Genomic DNA, 26,400 nt, shown 5'->3' with positions numbered 1-26,400 from the left:
AGAAGGGACCACTGGGGGCTCCCCAAAACCACCCTCAGTTTCAATGCTTCACTACAAGGACTCACAGAACTCAGAAAGGGTACTATTTATTACAGCAACGGATGCGTTAAAATCAGCAGTGGCAAAGACTCACAGAACAGAACCCAGGACAGACCAGCATGGGTCTGCAGGTGTCCCCACCCACTGCAGGCATGCGGACAGTGCTCACCCTCCCAGCACTGAGGTGTGACAACGAGCACACCATGCCACCAGCCAGGGAAGCCCTCCACACCTCAGTGTCCAGGGTTTTTATTGGGTTGGTCACACAGGCATGGCTGACCTCCCAAGTGGCTGACTTTGGCCTCCAGCCCCTGCAGAGGTCAGGCTGATACCACATGGCCCAAGGTCCCCCTGTAGACCATGTTGTTAGCACAGACCAGGGGTGTCCAATCTTTGGACTTTCCTGGCACACACTGGAAGAATTGTCCTGGGCAATACACTTAAATAAAATACACTTAACACTAACAACAGCTGATGAGCTTTAAAAAAAAATCTCAACAAGAAAGTTTATGAATTTGTGTTGGGTCATATTCAAAGCTGTCCTGGGCCAAATGCACCCTCTGGGCTGCGGGTTGGACAAGCTTAGCATAGACTCTGGTGTGGCCCAGGTAAACACAGACATTCAAATCAGGCAGAACATTCCATGGGCTTAGAGGGTGTCTCCCAGGAGCTGGTCAGGGCCAGTTTCAGGGTGGGGGATTTGAACACCCCAAACCTTTACTGCAGAGGGCCTCAGCAGGATCACCTGGCGTTGGTGGAAACCACACACAGGGGGCCTGGTGACCAAGGCTGGTCAGGAAAGAGGGACCACAGGGGACGCAGCAGGGCCAGATGCAGCTCTGCCAAAGAAAGAGGCGTCCCAAAGGGCCAGCACACCAAGCCGCGCGGAGGGGAAGAGCGGAGTTCCAGTTTGGGCTCCAGAGAGAAGGTGAAGGATGAGGACCCGCCGTGAGGAGGGAGGAGACCACGGGAAGGCTGTGGGGGCTGTGGGCTGAAGGGGGTTTTAGGTGAGAATCGGGGACAGCCCCGGTGGTCGGCGTGGCTGGAGGGTGTGCTCAGAGCGGCCTCCGGAGGGAGAGGCCGTGTGAGCCGGGTGGGCTCCCCCCTCGTGGTTCCACTGTCCCAGGGGAGCCAACCGCGGAAAGGAGAGGCGCGTTTGGGGAGAAAAGAGAAAATCGCCATCCTGGAAGGTGAGAAGATGGGCTTGTGGACGGGAGGAGGCACCGGCGGGCGGGCCAGGGAGAGATTTGTGGCCACCAAAGTCAGCCTGCTGGTGGGTCTTTCCCCCGCCCTCGGTGTCCCTTCCACCTGTCCCTTGGGGGTCGGCCGGGGAATGAGTGCGTGGCCAGGAGAGCGGGCCCCGCTTTGGATCCCGCGGGGACTTCTGCAGCTGGAGGGTGCCGTGGGCTTGGGGGCCCCCAGATGCCCTGGGCCTTCCCCCAGATCCTAGGGGAGCAACCGCGAGAGAAGTGAGCTGCTCCGGGCTCCTGGTGTCCGCAGGGCGGGGCCTCCGAGGGGGCGGGAATTTGGGGGCGGTTCCTCTGCGCGGGGCGGGGCCTCATACGGGGCGGGGCATCGAGGAGGTGACGCGTGGCCTGGGGCGGGGCTTCGCGGAGGACCTTGGGAAAGGTCGGGGGCGGGGACTAAAACGGGGCGGGGATTCTCGGGGGTGGGGCGGGTCCTGGGGCGGGGCTTCGCGGAGGAGGCTTGGGGGCGACGAGGGGACAGGGCCTGGGGAGGGGCTTCGCGGAGGAGGCCTGGGGGACGAGGAGGAAACAAGGCCTGGGGCGGGGCCTCCGGGGCGGGGCCTGGGCGCGGCCCGGGCTCCGCAGCTCGCGGGGCATCTCTGCTCTGGCTCCGGCAGGCACAGGCAGCTCGGGCGGTGCGCGCGGGCTCCACCCCTGGCCCCCGCCCGTCCGCCGCGCGCCCGCGCCTCCCAGTTCCCAGAGCCGGGGCTGGGGCTCTAGGCAGCGGCGGCGGCTCTAGGCTGGGCTGCTGGGCGTGGGGCCAGGGCGGGACGGGAGAGGCTGCGCCGGCGGCGGATCGCGCAGAGGGCGGTGGCCTCGGCCGGCCGAACCATGGCGGCCCCGGAGCCGGCGCCTAGGCGGGCCCGGGAGCGGGAGCGGGAGGACGAGAGCGAGGACGAGAGCGACATCCTGGAGGAGAGCCCGTGTGGTCGCTGGCAAAAGCGGCGGGAGCAGGTGGGCGCGGGGGTCAGGGGCACGGGGTGACACCGCCCTACCAGAGCCGGAGGGGCCTGGAGGCTGCGCGGGGCGTGGGGGCGCTGGGAGAGCGCGGCGCCTGGAAACCTCTCCGCGGCCCCTCGCGGCCCGCGAATCAGCCACCCCTGGACCCCTTTGGCCTGGCGCCCGCCCTGGGATTCCCTGAGGGCCAGTCTCCTCCCAGGACCACCTCCTCATGCCTCTGGACTCAGCCGCCAGCTCCCTGGGGATCCCCCCCTGAAACCTGCTCCAAATCCCCTTAGCCCAGCCCTTGGATAAAAGCCCTTGGCTCCTGGGGGCAGCTACCCTCCAAGCCCCCACCTTCCCGCAGAGTGGCTCAGGGCCTGCAGCCCACGCTTGGGCCCACTGGAAAGGTGTGGACAGGGACCAAATCCTCACCCACAACCCTGACACACACCAGGGCACACATAACCCTTTATTCACCCCCAGGTAAACCAGGGGAACATGCCAGGGCTTCAGAGCACCTTCCTAGCCATGGACACGGAGGAGGGGGTAGAGGTGGTGTGGAACGAGCTCCACTTCGGAGACAGGAAAGCCTTCGCGGCGCACGAGGTGAGACCGCTGCCCCCTCTTCATCCTACCTGGGTGACCACCTGCTGACCACCCAGCGACCACCCTCCCTCCCCCAGGAGAAGATCCAGACCGTGTTCGAGCAGCTGGTGCTGGTGGACCACCCCAACATCGTGAAGCTGCACAAGTACTGGCTGGATACATCTGAGGCCTGCGCGAGGGTGAGCAGGGGCAAGGCCCCGGGCAGGCAGAGACACAGCTAGGTGGGGCGGGCATGGGGACGAACCCGCAGTTGGTGGAAATCCTGAGCTCGCACCCTGCAGGTCATCTTCATCACAGAGTACGTGTCATCAGGCAGCCTCAAGCAATTCCTCAAAAAGACCAAGAAGAACCACAAGGCCATGAACGCCCGGGTATGGGGAGCGGGCTGGGGCAGCCACGGGGACAGGACGGGGTTTGGGCAGCCTCGGGGACTGGGATGGTGAGGGGGTGCCCGGCGGCCTCGGACAGGGGCTGGGCGAGGATGCGGGGCGGGCTCCGCAGGCCCAGCCGCCTCTCCTGCGCCCACCCGACGGAGTCGTGCGTCCGCCGCCAGGCCTGGAAGCGCTGGTGCACGCAGATCCTGTCTGCGCTCAGGTGAGGGCCTGGGCTGGCCTGGGCGCGGCGCCGCCGAGCCCCCATCTCTCCAGAGCCTCCTGACCGGCTCCTCCTACTCTCCCCTCCCCAACGTCTGCAGCTTCTTGCACGCCTGCAGCCCCCCGATCATCCACGGGAACCTGACCAGCGACACTATCTTCATTCAGCACAACGGCCTCATCAAGATCGGCTCCGGTGCTGGCGGGGCAGGGCTGGGTGGGGGGACGGGGCAGGGGAAGGTGCCTGGAGCCAAGGGCAGAGGAGTTCTGATGCCCCAGCAGCTAACTCTGCTCTTTCTCCCGCCCCTTGGCAGTGTGGCACCGAATCTTCTCCAATGGTAAGTGCGGACTCTGAGGGGATGGGGTCCTGGAGAGGTCCCTGCCCGCTCAGCCTCTGCACCTTTCCACAGCGCTTCCGGATGATCTCCGAAGCCCCATCCGCGCTGAGCGAGAGGAACTTCGGAACCTGCACTTCTTCCCCCCAGAGTATGGCGGTGAGTGGCGCTGGGTCCGGGTGCCCTGTGCCTGCCCTGCGCTTCTCTCCTACCTGTCCTGTGCTCTCTCCTGTTCAGAGGTGGCTGATGGAACCGCTGTGGACATCTTCTCCTTTGGGATGTGTGCGCTGGAGGTACTGCCCCCACCCTCCACCTTGTGCTCTGCCCTCCTCCTAGCTGTGCCCTGCCTGGCTCACCTGTGTGGTCCCTTCCCCATGCCTGACCTGGCTCTGTGCCCCAGATGGCTGTACTGGAAATCCAGGCCAACGGGGACACCCGGGTCACAGAGGAGGCCATTGCTCGAGCCAGGCACTCGCTGAGTGACCCCAACATGCGGGTAAGCAGCTTGCCCTGCCCCTCCCCAGCTGGCTTACCGTGCTTAGCTAGGGCTAGCAAGGTGCTCCAGGCAGACCTGGGAGAACATCACAGTTTGTGCAGTTGAGGGGTATACCAGCTGGCTGCACCCCTCCCAAAGAGGACCTCAATGGGAGCACATACTGGTTCCAGGCGTGAAGACCCTAAGGGGTCAGCACATTCTAAGGACAAGAAGGCAAGAGAGACCCTCCCTCTGTGGCTGCCATCACCATGCCCGTTTTATAAAGAAACTGAGGCTCAGAGGAGATGAGTCCTTTGCCCAAGGCTTTGGAGTAAGTGGTGGAGCCAACATCTGCACCTGGGTCTGCCTCACTCCAAGTCCTTGACTTTAAGCTTCTAGGAGGTGATGAGGGTCCAGCTTGTGGGGGGACATGGTGGGTGCCAAGCAGGCAAAAAGAGGTATGGGATGGGAGCTGCATCCACAGCCCCCTCTGCTCGGAGTCTAGACTTAACTCCATGGCCTCAGGAGATGGGGGTGCCTGGATGGGGCTGGTGGGGAGCTGGAGCTGGGCTGGGCATGGATGTGGACAGAGTGGGGACCCATCCAGGTAGTCTCCAGTGTTGGGCCTGCGCTGAGCCAATCAAAAGGCCACGGGTAGGGGGCTTGCAGGTGTGACTTTAGGATCATGGCTTCTCCCCACGATTTTTTGGGGGTCGAGGGAAGCAGAGCATGGTGCAGCCAATCCCAGAACCCAGCTGTCCTCAAGCTCAGAGGACCAGGTCCTGGCCTGGCTGCTGCTGGGACTCCTCCCTGAGGGCATCCCTGCATGTCCTGTGTGTCCCTGAGGAGGGACATGGGGAACTCAGGGGCCACCTCTCCTCGAACTGTGGGGCCAGAGCAGAGAGCCCCTGCACACCACCAGCCTCTCCTCCCCATGCCCCAGGAGTTCATCCTTTGCTGCCTGGCCCGGGACCCTGCCCGCCGACCCTCTGCCCACAGCCTCCTCTTCCACCGCGTGCTCTTCGAGGTGCACTCGCTGAAGCTCCTGGCAGCCCACTGCTTCATTCAGCACCAGTGTGAGCAGCAGGCCGGCCCAGGGGGTGGCCGGGGAGGCTGAGGTTGGGACATGGAAGGGGCCCTGCAGGACCGACGGCCTGAGCACACCGCCTTGATGCTCCTGTGGCCACAGACCTCATGCCTGAGAATGTGGTGGAGGAGAAGACCAAGGCCATGGACCTGCACGCGGTCTTGGCAGAACTTCCCCGGCCCCGCAGGCCCCCGCTGCAGTGGCGGTGAGCAGTCAGCACCCAGAAGCCTCCCCTCCCCGAGCCTTCCCTCCCCGCGCCTCCCCTCTCCGCACCCCTGGCCAGCCCCTCATGTGCCTCCCACCTCCATGCCAGGTACTCGGAAGTCTCCTTCATGGAGCTGGACAAATTCCTGGAGGATGTCAGGTAAGAACTGATATAAGGTTGGGGGCCAGGCAGTTGTCAGGCCTGAACCCCCAGCCACCCTGGTGTGTCCCCAGGAATGGGATCTACCCACTGATGAACTTTGCAGCCACTCGGCCCCTGGGGCTGCCCCGTGTGCTGGCCCCACCCCCGGAGGAGGTCCAAAAGGCCAAGACCCCGACGCCAGAGCCCTTTGACTCTGAGACCAGAAAGGTGAGTCCCCTCTCCTGCTGCTCAGTGCCATCCCTCAGACCTTCTAGCAGCCAGATAAGAGGTGCCTCTCCTTCTCTCAGGGCCTGCATCCCCACAGCCCAGCTCTCCTCCTGGCTGCCAGAGACCAGATCCAGGCTGACCCTCTTGTGGGGGTCATGGGGGTTATAGGACAGGCTGGACACTCTCCTTTTCCGGGAGGCTCCCTGTCCCCTCAGATCCTTCCCCTGCATCCTGCTGCCTGCCCTGAACCTACTCCAAGCATCCTTCCTCCAGAACTCGCCCAGGCTCTTCCACCCTGCCAGCAATCTTCCCCCCACCCCCCACCCCTCCCATCCCCCACCTCATGCTGATTCCTGGACATCTATGTCCTGGTGTCTCCCCAGACTTTTCCTGCAGTGCTCCCTCCTGGTCAGGGCCTCTCTCGGTGCAGTGCAGCCAGAATTGTCCTAACAGGCAAACTGCCTGCTCCTGGCTGCTGGCAGAGATCTTGGGAGTCCTCAGCTGACGCCCTGGCTCTGGGAGGCCCGGTCCCACAGGCACCGTGCACTTCGGTGCGGTTCTGTCCCGCCCAACCTCCCTTTCCCCATGCCCACAGTTCCCTCTTTGTTCAAGTTGGTCTCTCCAGGGTGAAAGCTCCTATTCAGCCTTCAGTACCCAGCCCCTAATGTCGACTCTTCTCGAGGCCTTCCTTAGCTCCCCAAGCCACTAGCAGTGAGATGGGCTCCTCTTAGGGATTCCCCCCTTTCCAATCTTTGCTGTCCTTTCCTGGCCCCTTTGGGCCGCGGCATGTGGTCTTGCTGCTGGGTTTGTGAGTCCCAGCCTTCCCCCGCTGCAGGTCATCCAGATGCAGTGCAACCTGGAGAGAAGCGAGGACAAGGCACGCTGGCATGTGAGTGGGGCCTGGGAGGGTGGCGCTGCCATGGGGAAGGCGGGAGCGTGGTGGACCCCCAAACCCCCAGCTGACCACACCCCGCCACCTCCCCAGCTCACTCTGCTTCTGGTGCTGGAGGACCGGCTGCACCGGCAGCTGACCTACGACCTGCTCCCAAGTAGGCTGGGCAGGGGACCTGGGCGGCGGGCGGTGACCCCAGGCGGCGGGTGGCGCAGCGGCCTCATGCCTCGCCTTACGCCGCTGCCGCAGCGGACAGCGCCCAGGACCTCGCCTCGGAGCTCGTGCACTACGGCTTCCTCCACGAGGTGCGCTGGGCGGTGCGGCGCGGCCTGGCGGAGGGGGCGCGCGGGGCAGGCCGCGCCCCTCCGTCCCCCATGCCTCGCTCCTTCTGCAGGACGATCGGATGAAGCTGGCTGCCTTCCTGGAGAGCACCTTCCTCAAGTACCGTGGGACCCAGGCCTGACCCGGAGCCCCAGCCCCAGGGGACCATGCCGGGGTGCTGCCCGGGCAGGCCATGTTGGGGAGACCCCAGCACCGCGGGGCTGCTCTCCTCCATGTGCCTGAGAGCACAAAGGCCCCGGTAGTGAAGGAACCCCCGCCTCCTGAGAGTGGGGCTGACCCTGCCTCGGGCGCCGAGGGGTTGGGGGGTGGGTGCGGGGAAGCCGTTAGGCCTCCCAGGTCCTTAGGATCAGGGTTGCCCCCAGAACCCCTTCCCATATCCTCCATTCTCCACCCTGCGTTCCTACCCAGGCTGCCTGGCCAGGGCCACTGCCTCCTCAGCATGCAGGAGGCTGCCCTGTAGGGAACCCCAGCTCTGGGGCTTGGGGGTGAGGGTCAGCCCTGGACAGACCTCTGCCCAGGGAACTGCTCCATGGGGTCTGGGAGAGCAGCCATCCCCGGCTGGCACCATAAACCCACACAAGGAGCCTGCACAACAAGCCAGTGGTGACACACCTGCAGGTGTCAGGCATGGCACTGGGCACAACAGGGACCTGGCAGGAGAAACAGACCACAGAGAGGTCTGGAGTTGAGGCTGTCATCAGCAAAGCCCCTGGTCCCACACAGCTCTGCCCTAGAGCCACCTCTTTGACCCTTTACCCACCCTAAGACCAGAACCTGCAGCCCCTCTGCAGATCTCCTCTGGCCACTGCAGCCTCTCCAGTGGGCTTTTTCTGTCATGCATTCCCTGGCCTAGAGGGGTCAGGGACCCCACATCCTCTCTGCTCCTCAGACTCACACCCCCTCCATGTTACCTCCCACACCTCCTCCCTGGGGCAGCTGCTCCCTGGGCCTCTGAGGATGTCAGCTCCTGGCTCCCTGCCTCTCTCCCACTCCACTCCTGGCTCAGTCTTAGAGATTTCTGTGCCCTCATGGATTCTACCCCTGCCTTCCTGGCCTCTTGATTCTTGGCTTGCCTCTCCTCCAATTCCAAACTTAGTGAAATGGCTTTAAGCATTTTAAACTATATGTATAAATTTAGCGCATTCATGCCTTTTTAAAAGCATTTCAAATGTCAACCAGGAAGGCACACCACTGTATTAGTTTTATACTGCCGCTGTAAAATTTGCCACAAACTTAGTTGTTTAACACAAATTTATTGCAATTCTGTAGGCTGGAAGTCTGACTACGGGTCTCACTGGACTAGAATCAAGGCTGGCAGGCTGCCTTCCTTCCTGGAGGTTCTAGGGGAGACTCTGTCTCCTGCTTCTTCAGGCTGCTGGCAGAATCCACATCCTTTTGGTGGCAGGGCCAAAGTCCCCACTTTCTTGCTGACTGTAAACTAAGGCCACTTCCAGCTTGTAAAGGCTGCCTGCATTCCTTGGCTCTTGGCCCCCTCCTCCATCTTCAAAGCTAGCAGGTTCAGTCTGTATCACCAACGATTTCTCTGGTTCTCTCCAGACAGGAAAGGTTGTCCCTAAGGACTCATGAGATTAGGTTGGGCCCAGCCAGATAACACACGATAATCTCCCTCCTCAAGGTTTTTAGTATTAAACACATCTGCAGGACACATTTTGCCATGTAAACTAACATTCACTGGTTCCAGGGATTAAGGAATGAACCTCTTTTGTTGGGGAAGGGTGGCATTCTGCTGACCACAGCACTCCAACCAAAAGCCAAAAACCAAAGCAAGACTTACTAATGCATATCAAATAAATTAAATGTACAAAATAGTGAATCTCAGTTATCTTAAATATTCCAATACTATTTACAAAATTATTCAAATTCTCACGCCTTCCAACTCAAAATTAGCAATCTGAAGTAATTTCCATATCCTAGATGGAAACCCTCATGCTAAACTGTCTGATTATGCATGGTCCTAAATGGTTTCAGTGGCAAATACATAACATTGTACTACTGATTAAACTGAACTTAAAAGCATCAATACTACCATTGCTGCACTTAATCATGTCTCTGTTGAATTTTTCCTTTTAAGTTTTATCTTTTCAGAATTTTATGTGTATTGTTTTTAAAGTAGAATGGTTTTTTTTTTTTTGAGGCCAATAATAATAAATGCAGGCTCCTACTGTGATCCTCTCCAAATTCAACTCTCTTAACTTTCTTCAGGCATTTGAAATCCATGTTTTTCAAAATCATGAGCATGCTTTTAGTCCTACTAGTTTTTCTACATTAGATGTCCCCAGCCAGCATCCTCTGGGAGGAGGGCAGTCACCTGCCCCAATCTCCTGGCAGCATCATTCCAGTGTTATGGGCATCATAGCTGCATGGGTGTTTTTACAGCTTCATTACCACACATCTCAGGAGAGAACAGGGTGTTCTAGGATGGCATTTCTTGCACAACTTTTTGTTTTCCCTGGAGTTAATAATTGCCTATTTTTTGTTTGCCTAGTTTTCTATATGTTTGTCATTGATTCATCTTTAGACTTTCCTGAAGAAGCATGAGCATCCTGTCACAGCTTAGGACGCATCACATAACTGACTGCTCAGTGTCTTCTTTTCCTGGAGCCCCCAGCATGCAAGCCCCCTGCCCAGGCTGCTTGTTCTTGGACTTACAGCCCAGCTGACAGCATGGGTTAACTCCTCAGCAGTGTCCTGAAATGATTTCCTCTTCTATCATTTGCCCTGTTTGAGAAGGACCATCCTCCAAGTTTCCTGAGAGGGCGCATAGCAAGTTGCGGAATCTTTACCTGTTTGTCTTGATGCTAACCTCACAAATGCTTGACAGTGTGACTAGTTACAAAAAGCTTGGCTTGGTTGAAAATCATTTATTCCCAGGATTTTGAGGGTATTGTGTCATTTTCTTCTAGTTCCAAGAACTCTTGTGCCTTTCTGAATTCTGACTCTTTACCTATGATCTCTTCTTTTTCTTTGCCCCATTACTTTGGCAATTCTCAATGATGTGTCTTGACATACAACTTCCCTTTCACCCATTGTTCAGAAAACATGACTGTTTGGTTCTAGGAAGTTTTCTTGATTTATCTCTTTGTTGATTTCTCTCATTTCCTTATTTTCTGGACAATTTATTTAGATGTTGGACTTCTGTTTTTTGAGTTTTTGTTTTTTGTTTTTTTGAGACAGGGTCTGGCTCTGTCACCCAGGCTGGAGTGCAGTGGTGTGATCACAGGGCACTGCAACCTCCACCTTCTGGGCTCCAGCAATCCTCCCACCTTAGCCTCTCTAGTAGCTAGGAGTACAGGCGTGTGCCACCATGCCCACCTGGTTTTTTAAAATTATTTTTTGTAGAGACGTGGCCTCACTATATTGCTTAAGCTGGTCTTGAACCCCTGGGCCCAAGTGATCCTCCTGCCTCAGCCTCCTGAAGTGCTGGGAAGGCCGGCATGAGCCACTGTGCCTGACCTGGACTTCTCTTTTGACATGCAGTCGTGGTGGCAAGAACACAGGCTCTGGAGCCATTCTACTGCTGCTCCCTGCCTTGTGATGTTGCCCGTCAGTAAAAATGGGGATAACAGCTGTATCCATTGCATAGCACTGGGTTGTGAGGATCTCATGAGTCAATGTGTGTAAGAACAGTGCTGGGCACCATGCATCCTGCGTGCACATTATTGCCAAGGGAAGCTGTCCCCAGAGGGTGGTGCCTGTGGCTTCCCCTGGTGGTGGTGGCAGACCAGCCCCCCACCTCCCATCCACCCCCTCCATTGTGGAGGCCTTGTGTGCCAGGCTGGCCCTGAGAGCACCCACCTGTGTTACTGCTATTCTGTTTTCCAGCTATCTGGTTCTGTCATTATACATTCTGGAAGACTTCATCTTAAAAGCCTATTGAATTGCTCACTTTCCCCTCACGTTTTATTTCTAAGAGCTCTTTCTCATCCCAAGGTTTCTTTCTCTATAGCCCCCAGTTCCTTTTTATTGACTGTAATATCTCTGAGAATGGCATTTTAGTTTTCATTTTTCTTCAGCTTCCTTTATTGTCTCTGTTCCTTTTGAGTCCCTTTTCTTCTTTCTCAGGTGTCTGGTGATCCTGGGCTGTCCAGTTGCATTTAAGAGTGAGATGCTTTTAGTGGCTGGGGCTTATGACCTGGTGAGCTTCAAGCCCAGGGATCTGGCTGGGCCATTCTACTGGGCAACACTCTGCCCCTAGCTGCCCTGCCAGTCTTTTCTTTTGAGCTAGGAGCTGCTGCAGAGAGGAGCCCTCCTCTCTGAGAAGCCTGATGGCATGCGGTGGTCAGACCCAGCCCAGGGGTGGAGGCAGGGGTAGGACCCAGAGTCTCACTTACTCCCAGGCTTTCAGACAGGGCCTTGCTTGAGCGGGGCCTCAGAGCTCCTCTCCTGGAGTTCACGTCTCTGACACTGCAGTGCCTGCCAGCCCCGGTGGGTAGGGACAGAGGTCTGCGGTTTCCTTTCTGTAGCTGTGCTTTCACCCACGACCCTCAGACACAGGCCTCCATAGCCGGGTGGGCTGGAGTAGCTCTCGCTGTCTGCCTTCCTCCAGCTCTACAATATCCCAGCTCTTTGACCTTGCAGGGTTTGTCTTTATAAAACCCCTTTCCTATAATTTCAGAGGGTTTCAGGAGGCAGGCGGGGAATATTCTGCCCTATTTAAGTAGAGGTGTCTGTATTAAATTCTAAACGTTCCCAGGGTCGAAAGGAGGCCTGCCCGCGATGCCTTGTGGTCTCAGGCAGCTGACGGTGCCTGAGCTTACAGATGTGGCTTCTTCGGATGACCGAGTTGGGGTCTCGGGACTGCGTGCAGCAGATGGCAAATGTCCAGGACAGGCAGCTTTCCCAGCAATACTGATAGACACCTTGGGCCATGAAAGCCAGTTCAGGGACTAAGGGGGCCTGCGGGCTGCGGGCCTAGCGACTGATGTCTGCCAACCTACGGTCATCGGTTCCCTGGAAGGAGAAAAGGCTGCCAATTGAACGAGGCCTCCCGACCCCAGGGATGTCGCGACGCGGGGACGACGCATCTCACGACGTGAGCCTGAAACGCGGGCCTTTCATCACCCGAGACTCCTCCAGCCCAGGAGGGCCCCGCTCTTTCCCCTGCCTCCTGAGGGAGAGCTTCTGGACGACGCCCGCGACGGCGTTTTCTCCAAAAAAGGCAGAGAAAAGAAGCGTAGCAGTGGCCGCAAGGGCGAGGGGCGGCGAAGGGTACCACGCGCGCCCGCGTCGGCCACGCAGAGATACGCCCGACTCGAGTCCCACGGCGCACGCCCCCAGACGCCCAAGGTGCGCGGGCCACGCCCCTCGCCCAGCCAAGAGCACGCCCCTTCCGTCGCCCCTCCCGGGGGCGTTAACCATTCCTCCCCGCCCCGGAAGCGCGTTACTTCCTTCCTCGCGAGAGTTCCGTGCGCTGGCGCCCAGATCGCGCGAGACAGCAGAAGGAGCAAGAGTGGGTGGCGCGCGCGGCGGCCGCGACGGACGCAAGATGGCGACGGCGACCATAGCTCTCGTAAGTGAGCCCCCCATGACCGCGGGCGGCCCTCGGCTTGCGGGGCCGGGTCGTCGGCCCAGCCTGGGCGCGGAGGGCCTCTCAAGAACGCGGCGGTCTTCCCAGGTCCCGCGCGGACTCCCTTGTGTCCCTGGGTCGCGTGAGGCGGGGGCGGGGCGGGCGCGCGCCGGCGGCCGGCTCGCGGCCTCGGCTTCCGGCCTGCGGACCCCAGCTTCCGGCGGGGCGGGGCGGGGGCCTGGGCGCGGCGTGTGGCCCTTGAGGGCGATCCTGGCGGGGTCGCGTTCCTGTCCGCTAGGTCCGGCAAGCGGGGGTCGTCGTCCTCCCTTTGCCGACGGGGGTGTGCGCCGTGGTCAGGACGGAAGCGGGGTCCTGGGGGTGATGCGTGGGCCTTCGGGTTGATGGGATCAGAAGGGGACGGGACCTGTAGAAAGGGGTCTGCAGCTCAGAGCGCGGGGTGTCCTTGGCTCACTACGCCTGCAGCTATGAATTCGTTCTCCGGTGCTGTACAGGGAGGGATCTGGTTATCTCCATTCTCTTGTCTCCGCTTGGGAAGGAAGGACGTGCGCTCTCATCCTACGTGTTTTGAGAAATCGCATTGTCCCAAGCTCTAGTAGGGAGGATTTGGGGACACAGTGGGGAACCAGACAGGCAGTTGGAGGTCTAGTCCCGACCAGAAACCAGTTCCCACCCAGAGTGCCATTTGCTGGGCGCCGTAGGGAGCTGCGTGGGCATCCAGGGGAGTGAGTCGCCCCCTGCTCTGCTCAGTGCCCACCTCCCCGGGCAGGGCAGGCGTTATTAACGTAGAGGGAGAACACCCATGCACACAAGACATGCGCGATGAAGTCTGGTCTTTCCTCCTCACCATTTAGCTTATAGGACCTAATCCCCTTTTGGATCTTTCTCAGCCACAGTTTATCTCTGTATTTCTTGTCACCCTCCCCCCAGCCCACACCCAGCAGGATGGGATAAGGTCTGTTTGAGAAGACGACTTGGGCAAATGGCTGAAGGCTGGACTGACAGGACCAGGGAGTGTCTTTAGACTGCCACTGCCAGGCCCCCAGCGGGTGGGCGAGTCCCATGTCCCACTGAGGCAGAAACCAGTTACTAGGGGGAGAGAGGCATTTGCACAAGATACCTAGCTTGTGAGGGCAGCCCAGTGTGTGATTCACAGGGCTGGCTAACTCCACTCTTTCTACCATGTCCTTTCTCTTGAAGCCACAGGAGTAAGTGACGTTTGAGGGGCACTCCAGAGAGAAAGGAGGTAAGGGTTGACGACCTAGTCTGGCAGCAGTCAGAGAGTTGATGGTGAAGGAGGAGGAGGCTCAGAGACAAGGACTGGACACGGGAAGGTGGAGGAGGAGAGTGGATGCATCACTCCCCAAGCACCCGCAGAACAGCGCCCTGTGCTCATGAGGGTTAAATGGGGGCTCAGGTCTGCTGTGGCGTGGTGCCAGATAGGTGGTGTCATTGTTGAGTTGGATGTGGGCCATAACTGACCCCATCAACGGGTTCTCCGTTGGGGTGTTTGTTGCCATCCAAATTCTGTTGGGTTTAATACATGTTTTTTTATTGTCAGGGTTGAGGCTTGCATCAGACTCCAGGAGTGAGCTGTAACCTGTAGTCTAACCCATTCCTCTTTTAATCATTGGGATGGAAAGGCTTCTAGAAGGGTTATCTGCTCCCCACCGTCCTGGTTGGGCACAGTGATGAGAGCCTGTCCCCTGTCTCATGCTGCTTCAGCTCTCATGGGAGGTTGAATGGAGCAGCTGAACTTGGCTGACAGTGGCCTGGTGGGGAAGGAAGCCAGAAGATGCAGAAGGGCCTCCCCTCCCGTGGGCATGCCTTCTGCCTGGTGGCTGCAGAATGAGGCCGGCTGCCTCTTTGCAGCAAGGGTAGGTCTTCTGGATGCATCTTTTCACTTTGGCGCGTGGCTCCGTTCTTCTCTTCACTGACAGCTGGACCAGCTCTCATTTGGGGTCATCACCCTTGGGGTCCCAGTTGCTTTCTTCTGTAGGCCCCAGCCTGCAATGTCACCTCATAGAGAGGCCCCTGGCTGCCATGGCCTGGCACACCTCATAGCTACTCCTTTCTTATCCTGTGCTTTCTTCGTAGTGCTGGTAAACTACAGAAGTCATCTTTGATTTTGGCATTCTTTGCTGGCAGCTGACACCAGGCTACTGAGAGAGACGTCTTTCTCGTCTCATTTCTGCTGCCTCTGCAGCGCTCAGTGTGGAGCCTGGGCACACAGTAAGCAGTGTTCATTGTGTGAAGGGAACTGACAGATAGAAGGCAGTGTCCTGCAGCCAGCTCTGCCCTGGGTATCTGACACTGGATGTTGTTAACAATACTGATGAGTGCTGGAACCTGTGGCTTGCTTTGCTGCTTTCCATGTGCAGGGACTGCAGGTTATGGGATTGGGGGGGTGTTGGGATTTCACTGAATCTTCGCAGTAGCCCTAGGAGACAGGCCATCCCCATTCGCAGCTGAGGAGCCTGAAGGCTTGAGACCTTGGGAGCTTCAGTCATTCGCTCCACATTACTTTTTTTTCTTTTTTTTTTTTTTGTGTGTGTGAGACGGAGTTTTGCTTTATCGCCCAGGCTGGAGTGCAGTGGGGTGATCCCAGCTCACTGCAACCTCTGCCTCCTGGGTTCAGGCAATTCATGGTAGCACCTCAGCTTCCCAAGTAGCTGGGATTACAGGCGCCCACCACCACGCCCAGCTAATTTTTGTATTTTTAGTAGAGATGGAGTTTCACCGTGTTGGCCAGGCTGGTCTCCAACTCCTGACCTCAAGCAATCCACCTGCCTTGGCCTCCCAAAGTGCTGGGATTACAGGCGTGAGCCACTGCGTCTGGCCACATTACTTTAAAAAAACTTTTTTTTCCATAGAGACAGCGTCTTGCTGTGTTGTCCAGGCTGGTCTCAAGTGCTACATCGGTCTCCCAAAGTGCTGGAGTTACAGGTGTGAGCCACCACGCCCAGCCCCTACATTGCTCTTCTTGTTTTCTGTTGGAAATACTCCTCTTCGCTCTGGGCTGAGGAAAGGCAATCCCAGAGTTGGCACCCCAGAGCCTCTCTGCTGTGCCGCCCCTCAGAGGGGCTTCCCATCCTTCCAAGCACTGCTGCCTGGTGCTGAGGGGCATCCTGACCATAAAGATGCCATTTTCATTGCCTAAAGATGGCAGTACGTGACTAGTTGTGACTGTAAACACCAATTTCCTCCAAGCTCTCCCAGCGTCTGGTTAGCACAGAACTCTAAGCTCCATGCAGCTGGGAACTCCCATCTGCCAGGAATGGCGTGGGGTGTCCTGTGTAGAATGCACCAGTGGCCCAGCTTTTCCCAGGAAAAAGTTTTTCTGAGCCACATCCCACTGTCAACACTGTTGTGGTTCACTTGTGGGTTAGTGCAGTGATCTGGGGGAGCAGGAAGTTACAAAAGTGCCCCTCATTTCACCCTGTTCATGGGTATCTGGAGACTGGTTGTGAAGTGATCTCTTGCTGTGGGCAGTGAGAGGCAGCCTTGGCTGGGCACGGTGGTCCACGCCTGTAGTACCAGCACTTTGGAGGTTGAGATAGGTGGATTGTTTGAGACCAGCCTGGGCAACATGGAGACCCCCATCTCTACCAAAAATACAAAAATTAGCCAGGTGTGGTGGCGCGTGCCTGTGGTCCCAGGAGGCAGAGGTTGCAGTGAGCCGTGGTTGCACCACCGCACTCCAGTCTGGGCAACAGAGGCAGACCCTGTCTCAGAAAAAAAAAAAACAAAAAAAGAGGCAGCCTCTGCTCTGGCTGTGCATGCGGTGGGAGGGGCCCTTGTTTCCTTTCACTCTCTCCGGGGTGCAGTGTCTAGGCAGCGTGGGGCTGAGTTGGGCAGCTAGAGCACACCCATGTCGGCAGCATCGGGAGCAGCTCCAGGCACAGGCTGGGTTGGCCTTCGCCAGTGCAGCTGGGCTGGTGGTGGTGCTCCTTCCCTGGAGGCTGGAGGACCTGGGACACTCTGGTGGGTCAGCCCAGCCTCTGGCTTTGCGCACATGGCTCCAAGGGTGGGCACACTGATCTCTTCTGTCCTTAGATATTGTGGGTCTCATCCTTGAGCTGGGAGCGGGGTGACTGCATGCTGCCTTGGTTCTCGTTGTGCAGCCTCTGAGAAGGTAGAGTAGGTCTCAAGGCCCTTCCACCATCTCCCGACCCCCACAACGTTCCCCATCTCCTGCCCGTGGGCTGTCCTTGCCCCGCCATCCCTCAAGACCACTGTGGAGCTGCTCCTCCTTCCTGTGCCCCCTCAGGTGTGGGTCTTACCGAGTGCAGAGGGCCAAGCTCTTGGCCATCCTCCTGCGAGACAGCTCTGGATGGTTCTGTTGCCAGGGAAGGAAGGCCTGCGCATCCAGACCCCTGCCCACCATGCTGCTTAAAAGTGCCTTCAGGAGAGAACTGGGACCTGGGCTTGGCCAGAGCTTGTGGAAGGCACTGGGGCTGGGGCTGAGTTGTGGGCTGGCCAAGATGTGTACAGGTTGCCAGGAAGGCACCGCTGCTGCCTCAGGAGGGCATGGGGGACACCCAGCCGGTTCCTTTGGCCGTCCAGCCTGCCGGCAGGAGAGGATGGCTTTCTTTGGCCTGGGGCAGGAGCACAGCTCTCTCTACCCTCCTCCCCGTCCCCACTGGGACTCGCTGGCAGCCCTGGCCCAGCCCAGGCTCTGCTCTGCTTCTGACCAGGTGCCTGGGCGTGCTGATGGGTGTGAAGAGAGGGCAGTTTGGGCTGCAGGGGTCGGTCGTGTCAGGAATGCCTCCCTGCCCGGCCTCCCTTGCTTATCTGTGAGGAGCTCAGCCCTTAGCTCGGGAGGAGAGCAGGCCTGGGCGGTGGGGTGGTGTGCCTGTCCATTACAACATCTCCTTCCTGCCTGCAGCAGGTCAATGGCCAACAAGGAGGGGGGTCCGAGCCGGCGGCGGCGGCGGCAGTGGTGGCAGCGGGAGACAAATGGAAACCTCCACAGGTACTGACCTTAAGCATCCTCTCCCTCAGGCCCGCCCGCCTGCCCGCCCGCCCGCCTGTGCGTCCCTGGGCCCAGAGAGGGCTGGCTGGGGGTGGGGCGGGAGGAACCTCAGGAACCCTTTCTGCCTCTGGGCAGGCAACTGCCTTCAGGACCACGGCCCTCTCCCTGCGCCAGCCCTGCACCTTCCCCACCCAGCCACTGAGCTGGCCTTTGCCCTCTGCATCTGCCCTGCTCCAAGCACCAGGCGGGGGCTGTTGAAAATCTGGCTGGGCGGGGACGCCGGGGCCTGGAGCTCAGGGGTTCTTAGGCATCAGCGTCTTGCAGGAAGGGTGGGCCAAGGTTTCCAGAACGTGCAGCGCTGTAGGAGCCAGAAGTACAGATTTCATTTCAGACCTCTGTGTTTTAATTTAAACAAAACAATGAAGCAATGCGCAAATCAAAGCACAGGTCTGGTTGGGACTCAGCCCTCCCCATCTTTTCTCGGCCCCAGGCTCCAGAGTGGGTGCGGGTGAGTCTTGGTCTGTTCGATGGCCCAGCCTTGGGAGCAGATCCTCTCGGAGGTGGAGCTGGGCCTGTGGCTGGGTAGTGGGTTCTTTGTGCTTCTCCATGGTAGCGCCCGCCTCCAGAGCATTCCAGCGGGGCCTCAGCAAGGTGGCCTGGCGGCCTCTTGGGGCTGGGCCCTCTTGGTCCCCCAGGCACACTCAGGGGGTGGGACTGGGACATGGTATGCAGCCTGGATCCTGGGAGATGTGGGGGCTGGTGCTTCCTGGCCCTTGGCTGGCGCCCAGTCCCCAGTCGGCCATTGGTTGGTGGGAGAAGGGCCTTTTGTTTACCAAGACAAAGAGGAGATTGAAAAGTGTCTGGGGGCTGAGGGGGTTGGCATTGATTACCATGGTGACAGCCTGCTCTCAAGTCCCAGCCGCTGGCTCTTGGGCCCTCTTTCCCACTAAGGAGGAATGGGCTTGGGGCCAGCTGTGAGGGTGGTGAGGACAGGCCTAGTGTGAGCCGGACTGGGGCACCTGGTGCCACCCACAGCCAGCCTTTGACCTTCAGGGACTGGTTGGGACTCTAGTTGCCTGGGGAGGGGTCTCCAGGGCTTCCTGCCCTTTGAGTCTGGGCCACCATCCCAGCACTTGGCAGGCAGGAGGGGGTTTTGGGGGCTTGGGCCAGCCTGTCCCTTCCTGCCTCCTGTGTCCCTCTGTCCTTGCTCATCACTTCTGTGCTGGGGACCCTTCTCTCTTCTCTGCTGTCCCTCAAGGCTGTGTCTGGAAGTCTGGGAGGGCCCGGTTGGTGGGCCAGTGATCTTTGTGCTTGCTGAGCTGGAGGACAGGTGCAGGCATGCTGTCTGCCCACCCCACACTCTGATGGGCCTGCTGGCCATGCCTCCCTGCTCACACAGCTGCGTTCTTCCCTCTGCAAAAAGCTTAGGGATGGATTTTGACAGAAGGGACGTAAACATAATCCTGGTTGGCATCAGCTTGGGTCTGCAGTGGCTGTGACTGCCCAAGGGCTCTTGGTCCCCGGCCCACCTGGCTAGGGTGCCAGTGGGTCTGCTCCTGGCTTCTCCCAGTGGGCCAGGCACAGCCCATGCAAGAGTGTGTGGAAGTGAGCTGGAGCCCTCTGCAGGGCTCGTGTGGCCCGAGAGAGGCCTGTGTTCTCTGGGAGGTGTGCACAGTGCCTGCAGGGACCGGGGGGGAAGCACTGTTGGGAGAGAGGCCCTTGTATTTGCTCCTTGGTTGGGCCCCTTGAAACTCCAGGGTAGCTGAGCCTGTGTCTGTGGCAGGGACTGTGAGGAGGAGCCTGGGAGCAAGGAGTCCCAGAACGTCCAGGGAGCCGTGGCCCTTTTCTCCTGCCTTGGAGGACAGCTGAGGCTGGCTCTCCTGCAGGGCATGTGATAGCAGCTCTGGGGTCAGACTGACAACAAGGGGCTGGACCCCTTTCCTGCCTCCAGCTGTTTATCTTGGTGGTTCCCGAGGAGGCCACTGTGGCCTGGGCCCCACAATTGCTCGGGTTGGCCCAGGGCCTCCAGGGCACCTGCCTGCCTCATTCTGTGTTCTACCCCATGGGTCCCGGGGGAGACAGTGGCCTGGGCTGGGGACAGCAATGTCAGAAGGGCTGGCCTCAGGCCAGGCAGGGGACAGTCTGTGCTAGGGTCCTGTCTCTCTGGGAAGGGGCTGGGCCAGAGCCCATGTGCAGTGTTTGGGAGACAGGTGGGGTGGCACTCCTGGGGCCGCGTGAAGGAGAACTTGAACTTGCTGCTGACGGATTCCCCTGCTCCCCTACCAGGGCACAGACTCCATCAAGATGGAGAACGGGCAGAGCACAGCCGCCAAGCTGGGGCTGCCTCCTCTGACGCCCGAGCAGCAGGAGGCCCTTCAGAAGGTGAGCACGGACCTCCCAGGGCACTGCAAGTGTGGGACAGTCAACTGGGGGCAGGGGCAGGGGCAGGGTGCGGGGCAGGCCTGTCTCCCATGGGCTGGGCCCCCAGTGCTCCTCACTGCCGCCTCTCTCAGGCCAAGAAGTACGCCATGGAGCAGAGCATCAAGAGCGTGCTGGTGAAGCAGACCATCGCGCACCAGCAGCAGCAGCTCACCAACCTGCAGGTGAGCCCCGGCCAGAGCCTCCACCACCCTCCCCACCACCGCCACCATCTCCTCCTCTTCACGCTCTTCCTCCTCCGGTGCCTGCGGCCGTCCCCGCAAGCTGTTACAGTGCTCCGGTTCTCAAAGACTCATGCTCGGGACCCCCGGGGTCCTCTCTGAGGCACGAGTGGCCCAGCCTTTCCCACCTGTTGCTCGCTGGAGCCCCTAAAGCACCGCAGCCCCTTTCCTGGCTGCTTGGCTATAGCTCTACCCTTTTCCCCTTCCTGGTCTTCACACTGTGGCCTCTGGTCTCTCCCCTGCTCCCTGCCCCAGCTGTGCACAGCCGATGGTGGCAGCGTGCAGGGTGTGGGCCTCCCTGCCCCCGTGGCCTGGATAAGACTGCTCAGGCCCTCACCCCTGCAGTGAGTCCAGACCACCTGGGCTCAGCCCCAGGACTGAGGGGACAGTCTGGAGGCACCTCCCCTGGGGCCCTGCTCCAGGCCTGTGGCCGGAGGCTGCGATACCTTTGTGGGAAGAGGCCGGTGTGAGGCCAACAGGTTCCTGGGCCTCGAGCCTCACGCCCCCCACCCCCCGCCCAGCCCTCAGACATTCACACTGCCAGGAGATGTCCTGGCCGTTCACTGTGCTCCACTGCCCTCCTCCCTCCCTCCCTTCCTCCCTCCCTCCCTCCCTTCCTTTCTGCCCCGGCCGGCCGGCCCAGCTGCAAGGCTGCAGGGCGGGGCACATGGGGCGCTGCGGCCCCCCTGGGCAGGTGCCGGCGGCCGGCAGTGTGGGAAGGCAGGCGGCCTCCCTGGCAGGGCGGGGACTCCGGGCCTTGCCGCTGTCTGCGTGAGGTGTTGACGAGAGCGGGAGACTGCTCGGCTCCAACAGACTGAACTCTGTCTTTACTGTCTTTCAGATGGCAGCAGTGACAATGGGCTTTGGAGATCCTCTCTCACCTTTGCAATCGGTCAATAGAAATGCTCACTTCTTCCGGGGCTCATGTCCTTAGTCAGGGCTAGAGGGGGGCAGTGCAGCCCACGTGCTGGGGACCTTGCTCCCCTGGCCGGCCCTGCCCGCCAGCTCTGGACGAGCGCAGCAGAGCGCCAGGCGTGGTGGGGCCAGTGGTGTGGGCACCCACCCGGGACCGCCCCTGGGGAGGCCTCCATCTGCTCTGAGGGCCCACCTTAAAACTAATCGGCCAGGTAACTGCGGAGGGCAGCCGGCCAGGGCGGGTAGCTGCCAGCACCAGGCCCGTCTGCGCCCACGCCGCCTGCACGCACGGGGTGCGCCCACGGCCTCCAGCCCCGTCAGTCTCCAGGCTGCCTGGCTCTTGGGTTGGGGTCAGGCCCCTGAGGAGAGAGGGGTCCTAACTCATGGCCCCATCAGACCCTGGAGGGAGGATGGTTGGATGGGGTGGGGGTGGGGGGACCCAAGCGAGCAAGGGAAGGGCGAGCAGGGCCTTGTGCCTGGCTGTCAGCAAGGGGCAGAGGCCACGCAGCCAGGGCGGAGGAGGCAGGGGCCACGGCTATGGCCTTGGCTGTGGTTGGCAGAGGAGTCTGGGAAGGAGGTGCCCCTCCCTCCCCCCAGAGGCAGGCTCAGGAGGAGGCCAGGTCCCATCTCGGGGATCCTGAGGGGAAGATGTGGCCCCTTCTCTGGGAGCCTCTGTTCAGAGGGGTCATCCCTGTGTGTGGCTCCCATGGGGCACCACACGCCTCATTCTCTCTGGGAAGCATCTGAATGGGAGCCCGGGCTGGGGGTCTGGTCAGGGAGAGAGCTCTTGGCCCGCCTGGGGGTGGGGCCCCACACTGAAAAGGAGACACGGCCCTGTCTTGGGGGAACCATGACCTGAGGGACAGGCCTGGTCTCGTGTCTGGGGAGCTTGCTGAATGAGGGGGATGTGATTCCACCTTTGGGGGGGCCTTGCTCTGAGTGGGGAGCCTGAGGTCTGTCAGGGGGCCCAGTTTGAGGAGAACACAGTCTTGTTTTCAGGGAATGCCTAGTTTGAAGGAAGATATCTCACGTTGGGAAGTCCCTTAATGTGGAGAGATGCTTCCAGGCCCCTCTCCACAGGATGGGGAGGTTAGGCCTGCATTAGGCCAGCTGATGTCTAAAGAGGGAAACTGGTCTCTGGCCACAAGGCGTTTTGTGGAGAGGGGCAGGGCCTGGCTCCAGCTGTCTGCTTTGCCTGCCCTGGCCCACAGTCTGCGTGTGGCTCTGGAAGTCCCGTGCCTGGCACGTCTCCTGTGAGGTGGCAGGGGCGAGAACCCATCCCTGAGGGTGTGGGGAGGTCCCTCAGCGCAATAGCCAAGCTCACAGCCAAGGCCCTGGACCGGCCAGACCTGTCACCAGCTCTAAGGAGCCTGGGGGCTTCTCGTAGGGTCTCTGCTACCTCATGGTGCCCCCGGGGGCCAGGCCAGTGGTCTCACCTGGGCCCGCTCTCTCGGCTGCGGGCACGGGCTCCAGGCAGCTCCTTTGTGAGGAGTTGCAGGGCACTGGGAAGGCACAGCATGAGCCCCCACCTGAGTTGGCCTCGCATGAGCAGCTGCTCCTCGTTCTCTCTTCACGGAGCCCCCATCTGGCTCCTCAGCTCCTCCCCTGGGGTCTCTTCTGGGCAGTGGCTGCCCTGTCTTCTGACCTCCTCTCTTCTGGCCACCAAACCAGTGGGTCCCTCCAGCTTGGTTGGCTCCTCCTTCCCTCTTCTGTCGTGGTCCTTGGCTGGGACAGTGGGAGGATCTCCCAGCCCAGCCTGGGATACCTGGCCCCCAGACTGGAGGGGTGGTCTGGGTGGGAGGGCGCACAGCCCTGCCTCCTGACCATCTGTTGGCTTTGCTGCCGCAGTCTGCCTGGGACCTTGGCGGGCTGGGGTGCGTCCTGTCCTGCTGCTGGGCCTGGCCTTCCTTCTTTGGGTGGCGGGGTCCTGCGACCCCCACACCCTGACTGCAGGGATGGAGCCCGCACCTCCCTGTCATGTGGGGAGCCCTCCCCACAGCAGAGCTGAGTGGGTGGGCCAGGAGGGGAGTGGGCTGCCCAGCCTCCTGCCGCCCCTGACGAGCCAGCGGTTCTCTCCCCTCTGTCCTGCTGCAGATGGCGGCTCAGCGGCAGCGGGCGCTGGCCATCATGTGCCGCGTCTATGTGGGCTCCATCTACTACGAGCTGGGGGAGGACACCATCCGCCAGGCCTTTGCCCCCTTTGGCCCCATCAAGAGCATCGACATGTCCTGGGACTCCGTCACCATGAAGCACAAGGTCAGCAGGCTTGGTCCACCCTGGCCACTTTGGGCTTGCCCCCACCCCTGGGCTCGCGCAGCCTGACAGGTGTGTCCCTGTGTCTAGGGCTTTGCCTTCGTGGAGTATGAGGTCCCCGAAGCTGCACAGCTGGCCTTGGAGCAGATGAACTCGGTGATGCTGGGGGGCAGGAACATCAAGGTGAGGCAGGGAGCCAAGGCCTTGTTCCCGCAGGCGTGCAGGGCTGCCCCTCCACAGAAGCCTTTTGTGGCCGGGCCTGGGTTGACCGGTCTTTCCATATTGCCGCCTCTTCCCCAGGTGGGCAGACCCAGCAACATAGGGCAGGCCCAGCCCATCATAGACCAGCTGGCTGAGGAGGCACGGGCCTTCAACCGCATCTACGTGGCCTCTGTGCACCAGGACCTCTCAGACGATGACATCAAGAGTGTGTTTGAGGCCTTTGGCAAGATCAAGTCTTGCACACTGGCCCGGGACCCCACAACTGGCAAGCACAAGGGCTACGGCTTCATTGGTGAGCTGGGGCGGCTGAACGGGACGGGGGCCACCTGAGGCTGGGGCCGGCCCTGCTCACTGCTGCTCCTGCCCACAGAGTACGAGAAGGCCCAGTCGTCCCAAGATGCTGTGTCCTCCATGAACCTCTTTGACCTGGGTGGGCAGTACTTGCGGGTGGGCAAGGCCGTCACACCGCCCATGCCCCTACTCACACCAGCCACGCCTGGAGGCCTCCCACCTGCCGCTGCTGTGGCAGCTGCTGCAGCCACTGCCAAGATCACAGCTCAGGTGAGGGCCCACACAGCTGTGTCAGCTTGAGGGTGGGCAGGCCGGCCCCTGATTCCTTGGAGACTGATCCAAGGTGGTCTTGAGTAGCCAGACCAGGGACTGAGCACGGTAACCTTTTGGGTTGCAGGAAGCAGTGGCCGGAGCAGCGGTGCTGGGTACCCTGGGCACACCTGGACTGGTGTCCCCAGCACTGACCCTGGCCCAGCCCCTGGGCACTTTGCCCCAGGCTGTCATGGCTGCCCAGGCACCTGGAGTCATCACAGGTGAGTCTAAGTGGTACCAGATCCTCTCCTCTCCTGTCCTGGCGTCTCTAGGCTCGCTGCCCTCAGCTGCCTGGCCCTGTTGGTCTGGGCACAACCGTCTGAGCCCAGGGCAAGCCAGCTCTGTGCCTTTCTGGGAAGGGGGGTGGTAGGGAGTGACTGATGGACCTGGTTGATTTTCCTGCAGGTGTGACCCCAGCACGTCCTCCTATCCCGGTCACCATCCCCTCGGTGGGAGTGGTGAACCCCATCCTCGCCAGCCCTCCGACGCTGGGTCTCCTGGAGCCCAAGAAGGAGAAGGAAGAAGAGGAGCTGTTTCCCGAGTCAGAGCGGCCAGAGATGCTGAGCGAGCAGGAGCACATGAGCATCTCGGGCAGCAGCGCCCGCCACATGGTGATGCAGAAGCTGCTCCGCAAGCAGGAGGTAGGCAGAGGGGCGGGGTGGGCGGGGGAGGCAGGGAGGGGCAAGGTAGGGGGCGGGGCCGCAGTGCTCAGCTGTCTTCCCCTCGGCCCTGCCCCACAGTCTACAGTGATGGTTCTGCGCAACATGGTGGACCCCAAGGACATCGATGATGACCTGGAAGGGGAGGTGACAGAGGAGTGTGGCAAGTTCGGGGCCGTGAACCGCGTCATCATCTACCAAGAGAAACAAGGCGAGGAGGAGGATGCGGAAATCATTGTCAAGATCTTTGTGGAGTTTTCCATAGCCTCCGAGACTCATAAGGCCATCCAGGCCCTCAATGGCCGCTGGTTTGCTGGCCGCAAGGTGGTGGCTGAAGTGTACGACCAGGAGCGTTTTGATAACAGTGACCTCTCTGCGTGACAGTGGCCCCTCTCCCCGGACTTGCACTTGTTCCTTGTTTCCTCTGGGTTTTATAGTGATACAGTGGTGTCCCCGGGGCCAGGTGCGCTCTGCACAGCCCAGCCTATAGTGCGGATAAAGGTGCGGATGCTACTGGCCCTGAACGTCCGTGTGTCTGCCGTCGGTCCTGTCACCCATCCTGGGCGTGTGTCCTTAGGGGGTCTAGGGTGAGGAAGCAGGGGTTGAGAGGGGTCTCTGGACCTGCTTCGTGTTGGCAGGAGGGGCCCGCCGTGGGCGAGACCTGGGCAGGGGGTTGGTGCCCCGAGCTCCGTCCCGCGGGTGGCGGCGGCTGGCTGGGCGGGGCTGCCTGGGGCGCCCGGCTTTCGGGCGCGGGCTCGCAGCCGTCTCCGCAGGGTGATGCTAAGAGAGGGCTGGGCCCCGGGACACCGCGACCCACTGGACAGCGCGCGCTGCCAGTGCTTTTGTGCTGCAGAGCCAGCCGGGCGTCCAAGGCGAGGGAGCGGGCGGGTGGGCGTGGTCGTTTCCCGGGAGGAGGACGTGTATCGACATTCGTGGCCAAGTGCCGCGGGGCCGGGGCCGGGCTGAAGACCAGAGGGCGGAGGGCGCCGCCTCTCGTGGACTGTAGCTCCCACTATCCCGCGCGCGGGGCGGGCCCGGCTTCCCGGCAGGCTTTGCGCGGTGCCGCTACGGGTCCTCAGAGGCGGCGGCGCGCGGGGCCTTCTGGGGGCCGCAGTCCGGGCGTGCTGAGCGGCGAGGGCCGGACTCGGCTTCCCGACGAGCTGCGCGGCGGCCGGGTGGGTGTCGGCGGGGCAGTCCGGCGGGCAGCGGCGGTTCCGGTGCGGCACAGCGGGTGGACGAGCGGGCGGGACGAGCTGAGCGGGACCAAGCGGGATGCGGGGCCGCCGCCGCCGCTGCTCTCCCCGCTTCCTAAGAGTCTGAGACCCGCCGGGCCGCGCCCCCTGCCCAGGCCCGCAGTCCGAGCATTCTGCGCGTTCCGAGCGCGGGCCGGGCCCAGCGCCGGCCGCGGCCCCGTCCCCGTCCAGTCTCGGGGGGCC

At 60.7% G+C, this 26,400-nt stretch overlaps 2 protein-coding genes across 19 annotated transcripts; both read left to right on the top strand.

Moving 5' to 3' along the window:
• The first annotated feature begins 1,737 nt into the window (after nt 1-1,737).
• On the top strand, nt 1,738-9,169 carry NRBP2 (nuclear receptor binding protein 2). Of its 4 annotated transcripts, XM_055287579.2 has the most exons (18): nt 1,739-2,240; nt 2,712-2,834; nt 2,912-3,013; nt 3,116-3,205; nt 3,388-3,428; nt 3,529-3,623; nt 3,742-3,765; nt 3,838-3,921; nt 4,000-4,055; nt 4,163-4,258; nt 5,181-5,313; nt 5,427-5,529; nt 5,638-5,688; nt 5,763-5,898; nt 6,734-6,787; nt 6,884-6,947; nt 7,040-7,095; nt 7,185-9,169. In XM_055287579.2, the coding sequence occupies exons 1-18, from the start codon at nt 2,118-2,120 to the stop codon at nt 7,251-7,253; spliced, it is 1,500 nt and encodes a 499-aa protein (XP_055143554.1). In that variant the 5' UTR covers nt 1,739-2,117; the 3' UTR covers nt 7,254-9,169. The 4 variants fall into 4 exon arrangements, 3 of the variants coding, with proteins under 3 accessions (XP_055143553.1, XP_055143554.1, XP_055143552.1); XM_055287578.2 differs by having other exon boundaries at nt 1,738-2,240; nt 6,884-7,095; XM_055287577.2 differs by lacking the exon at nt 7,040-7,095.
• On the top strand, nt 7,580-25,488 carry PUF60 (poly(U) binding splicing factor 60). 15 transcript variants are annotated; one of them, XM_063643705.1, is made up of 14 exons: nt 12,858-12,957; nt 13,878-13,923; nt 14,239-14,554; nt 17,566-17,652; nt 19,939-20,034; nt 20,166-20,255; nt 21,154-21,204; nt 23,322-23,483; nt 23,571-23,663; nt 23,781-23,994; nt 24,073-24,263; nt 24,391-24,526; nt 24,711-24,946; nt 25,046-25,488. In XM_063643705.1, exons 3-14 carry the CDS (start codon nt 14,420-14,422, stop codon nt 25,343-25,345), a joined length of 1,791 nt encoding a protein of 596 aa, XP_063499775.1. In that variant the 5' UTR covers nt 12,858-12,957; nt 13,878-13,923; nt 14,239-14,419; the 3' UTR covers nt 25,346-25,488. The 15 variants fall into 15 exon arrangements, with proteins under 15 accessions (XP_055143542.2, XP_055143546.1, XP_055143544.1 ...); XM_063643704.1 differs by lacking the exon at nt 13,878-13,923 and having other exon boundaries at nt 12,872-12,957; XM_063643703.1 differs by lacking the exon at nt 13,878-13,923 and having other exon boundaries at nt 12,905-12,957; nt 14,403-14,554.
• Nucleotides 25,489-26,400: the final 912 nt, after the last annotated feature.

Source organism: Symphalangus syndactylus, chromosome 7 (assembly GCF_028878055.3).
Source record: "Symphalangus syndactylus isolate Jambi chromosome 7, NHGRI_mSymSyn1-v2.1_pri, whole genome shotgun sequence".
NCBI lineage: Eukaryota > Metazoa > Chordata > Mammalia > Primates > Hylobatidae > Symphalangus > Symphalangus syndactylus.
The sequence above is the reverse complement of the archived record's forward strand: the minus strand, read 5'-3'. Positions and strand labels throughout refer to the sequence as shown.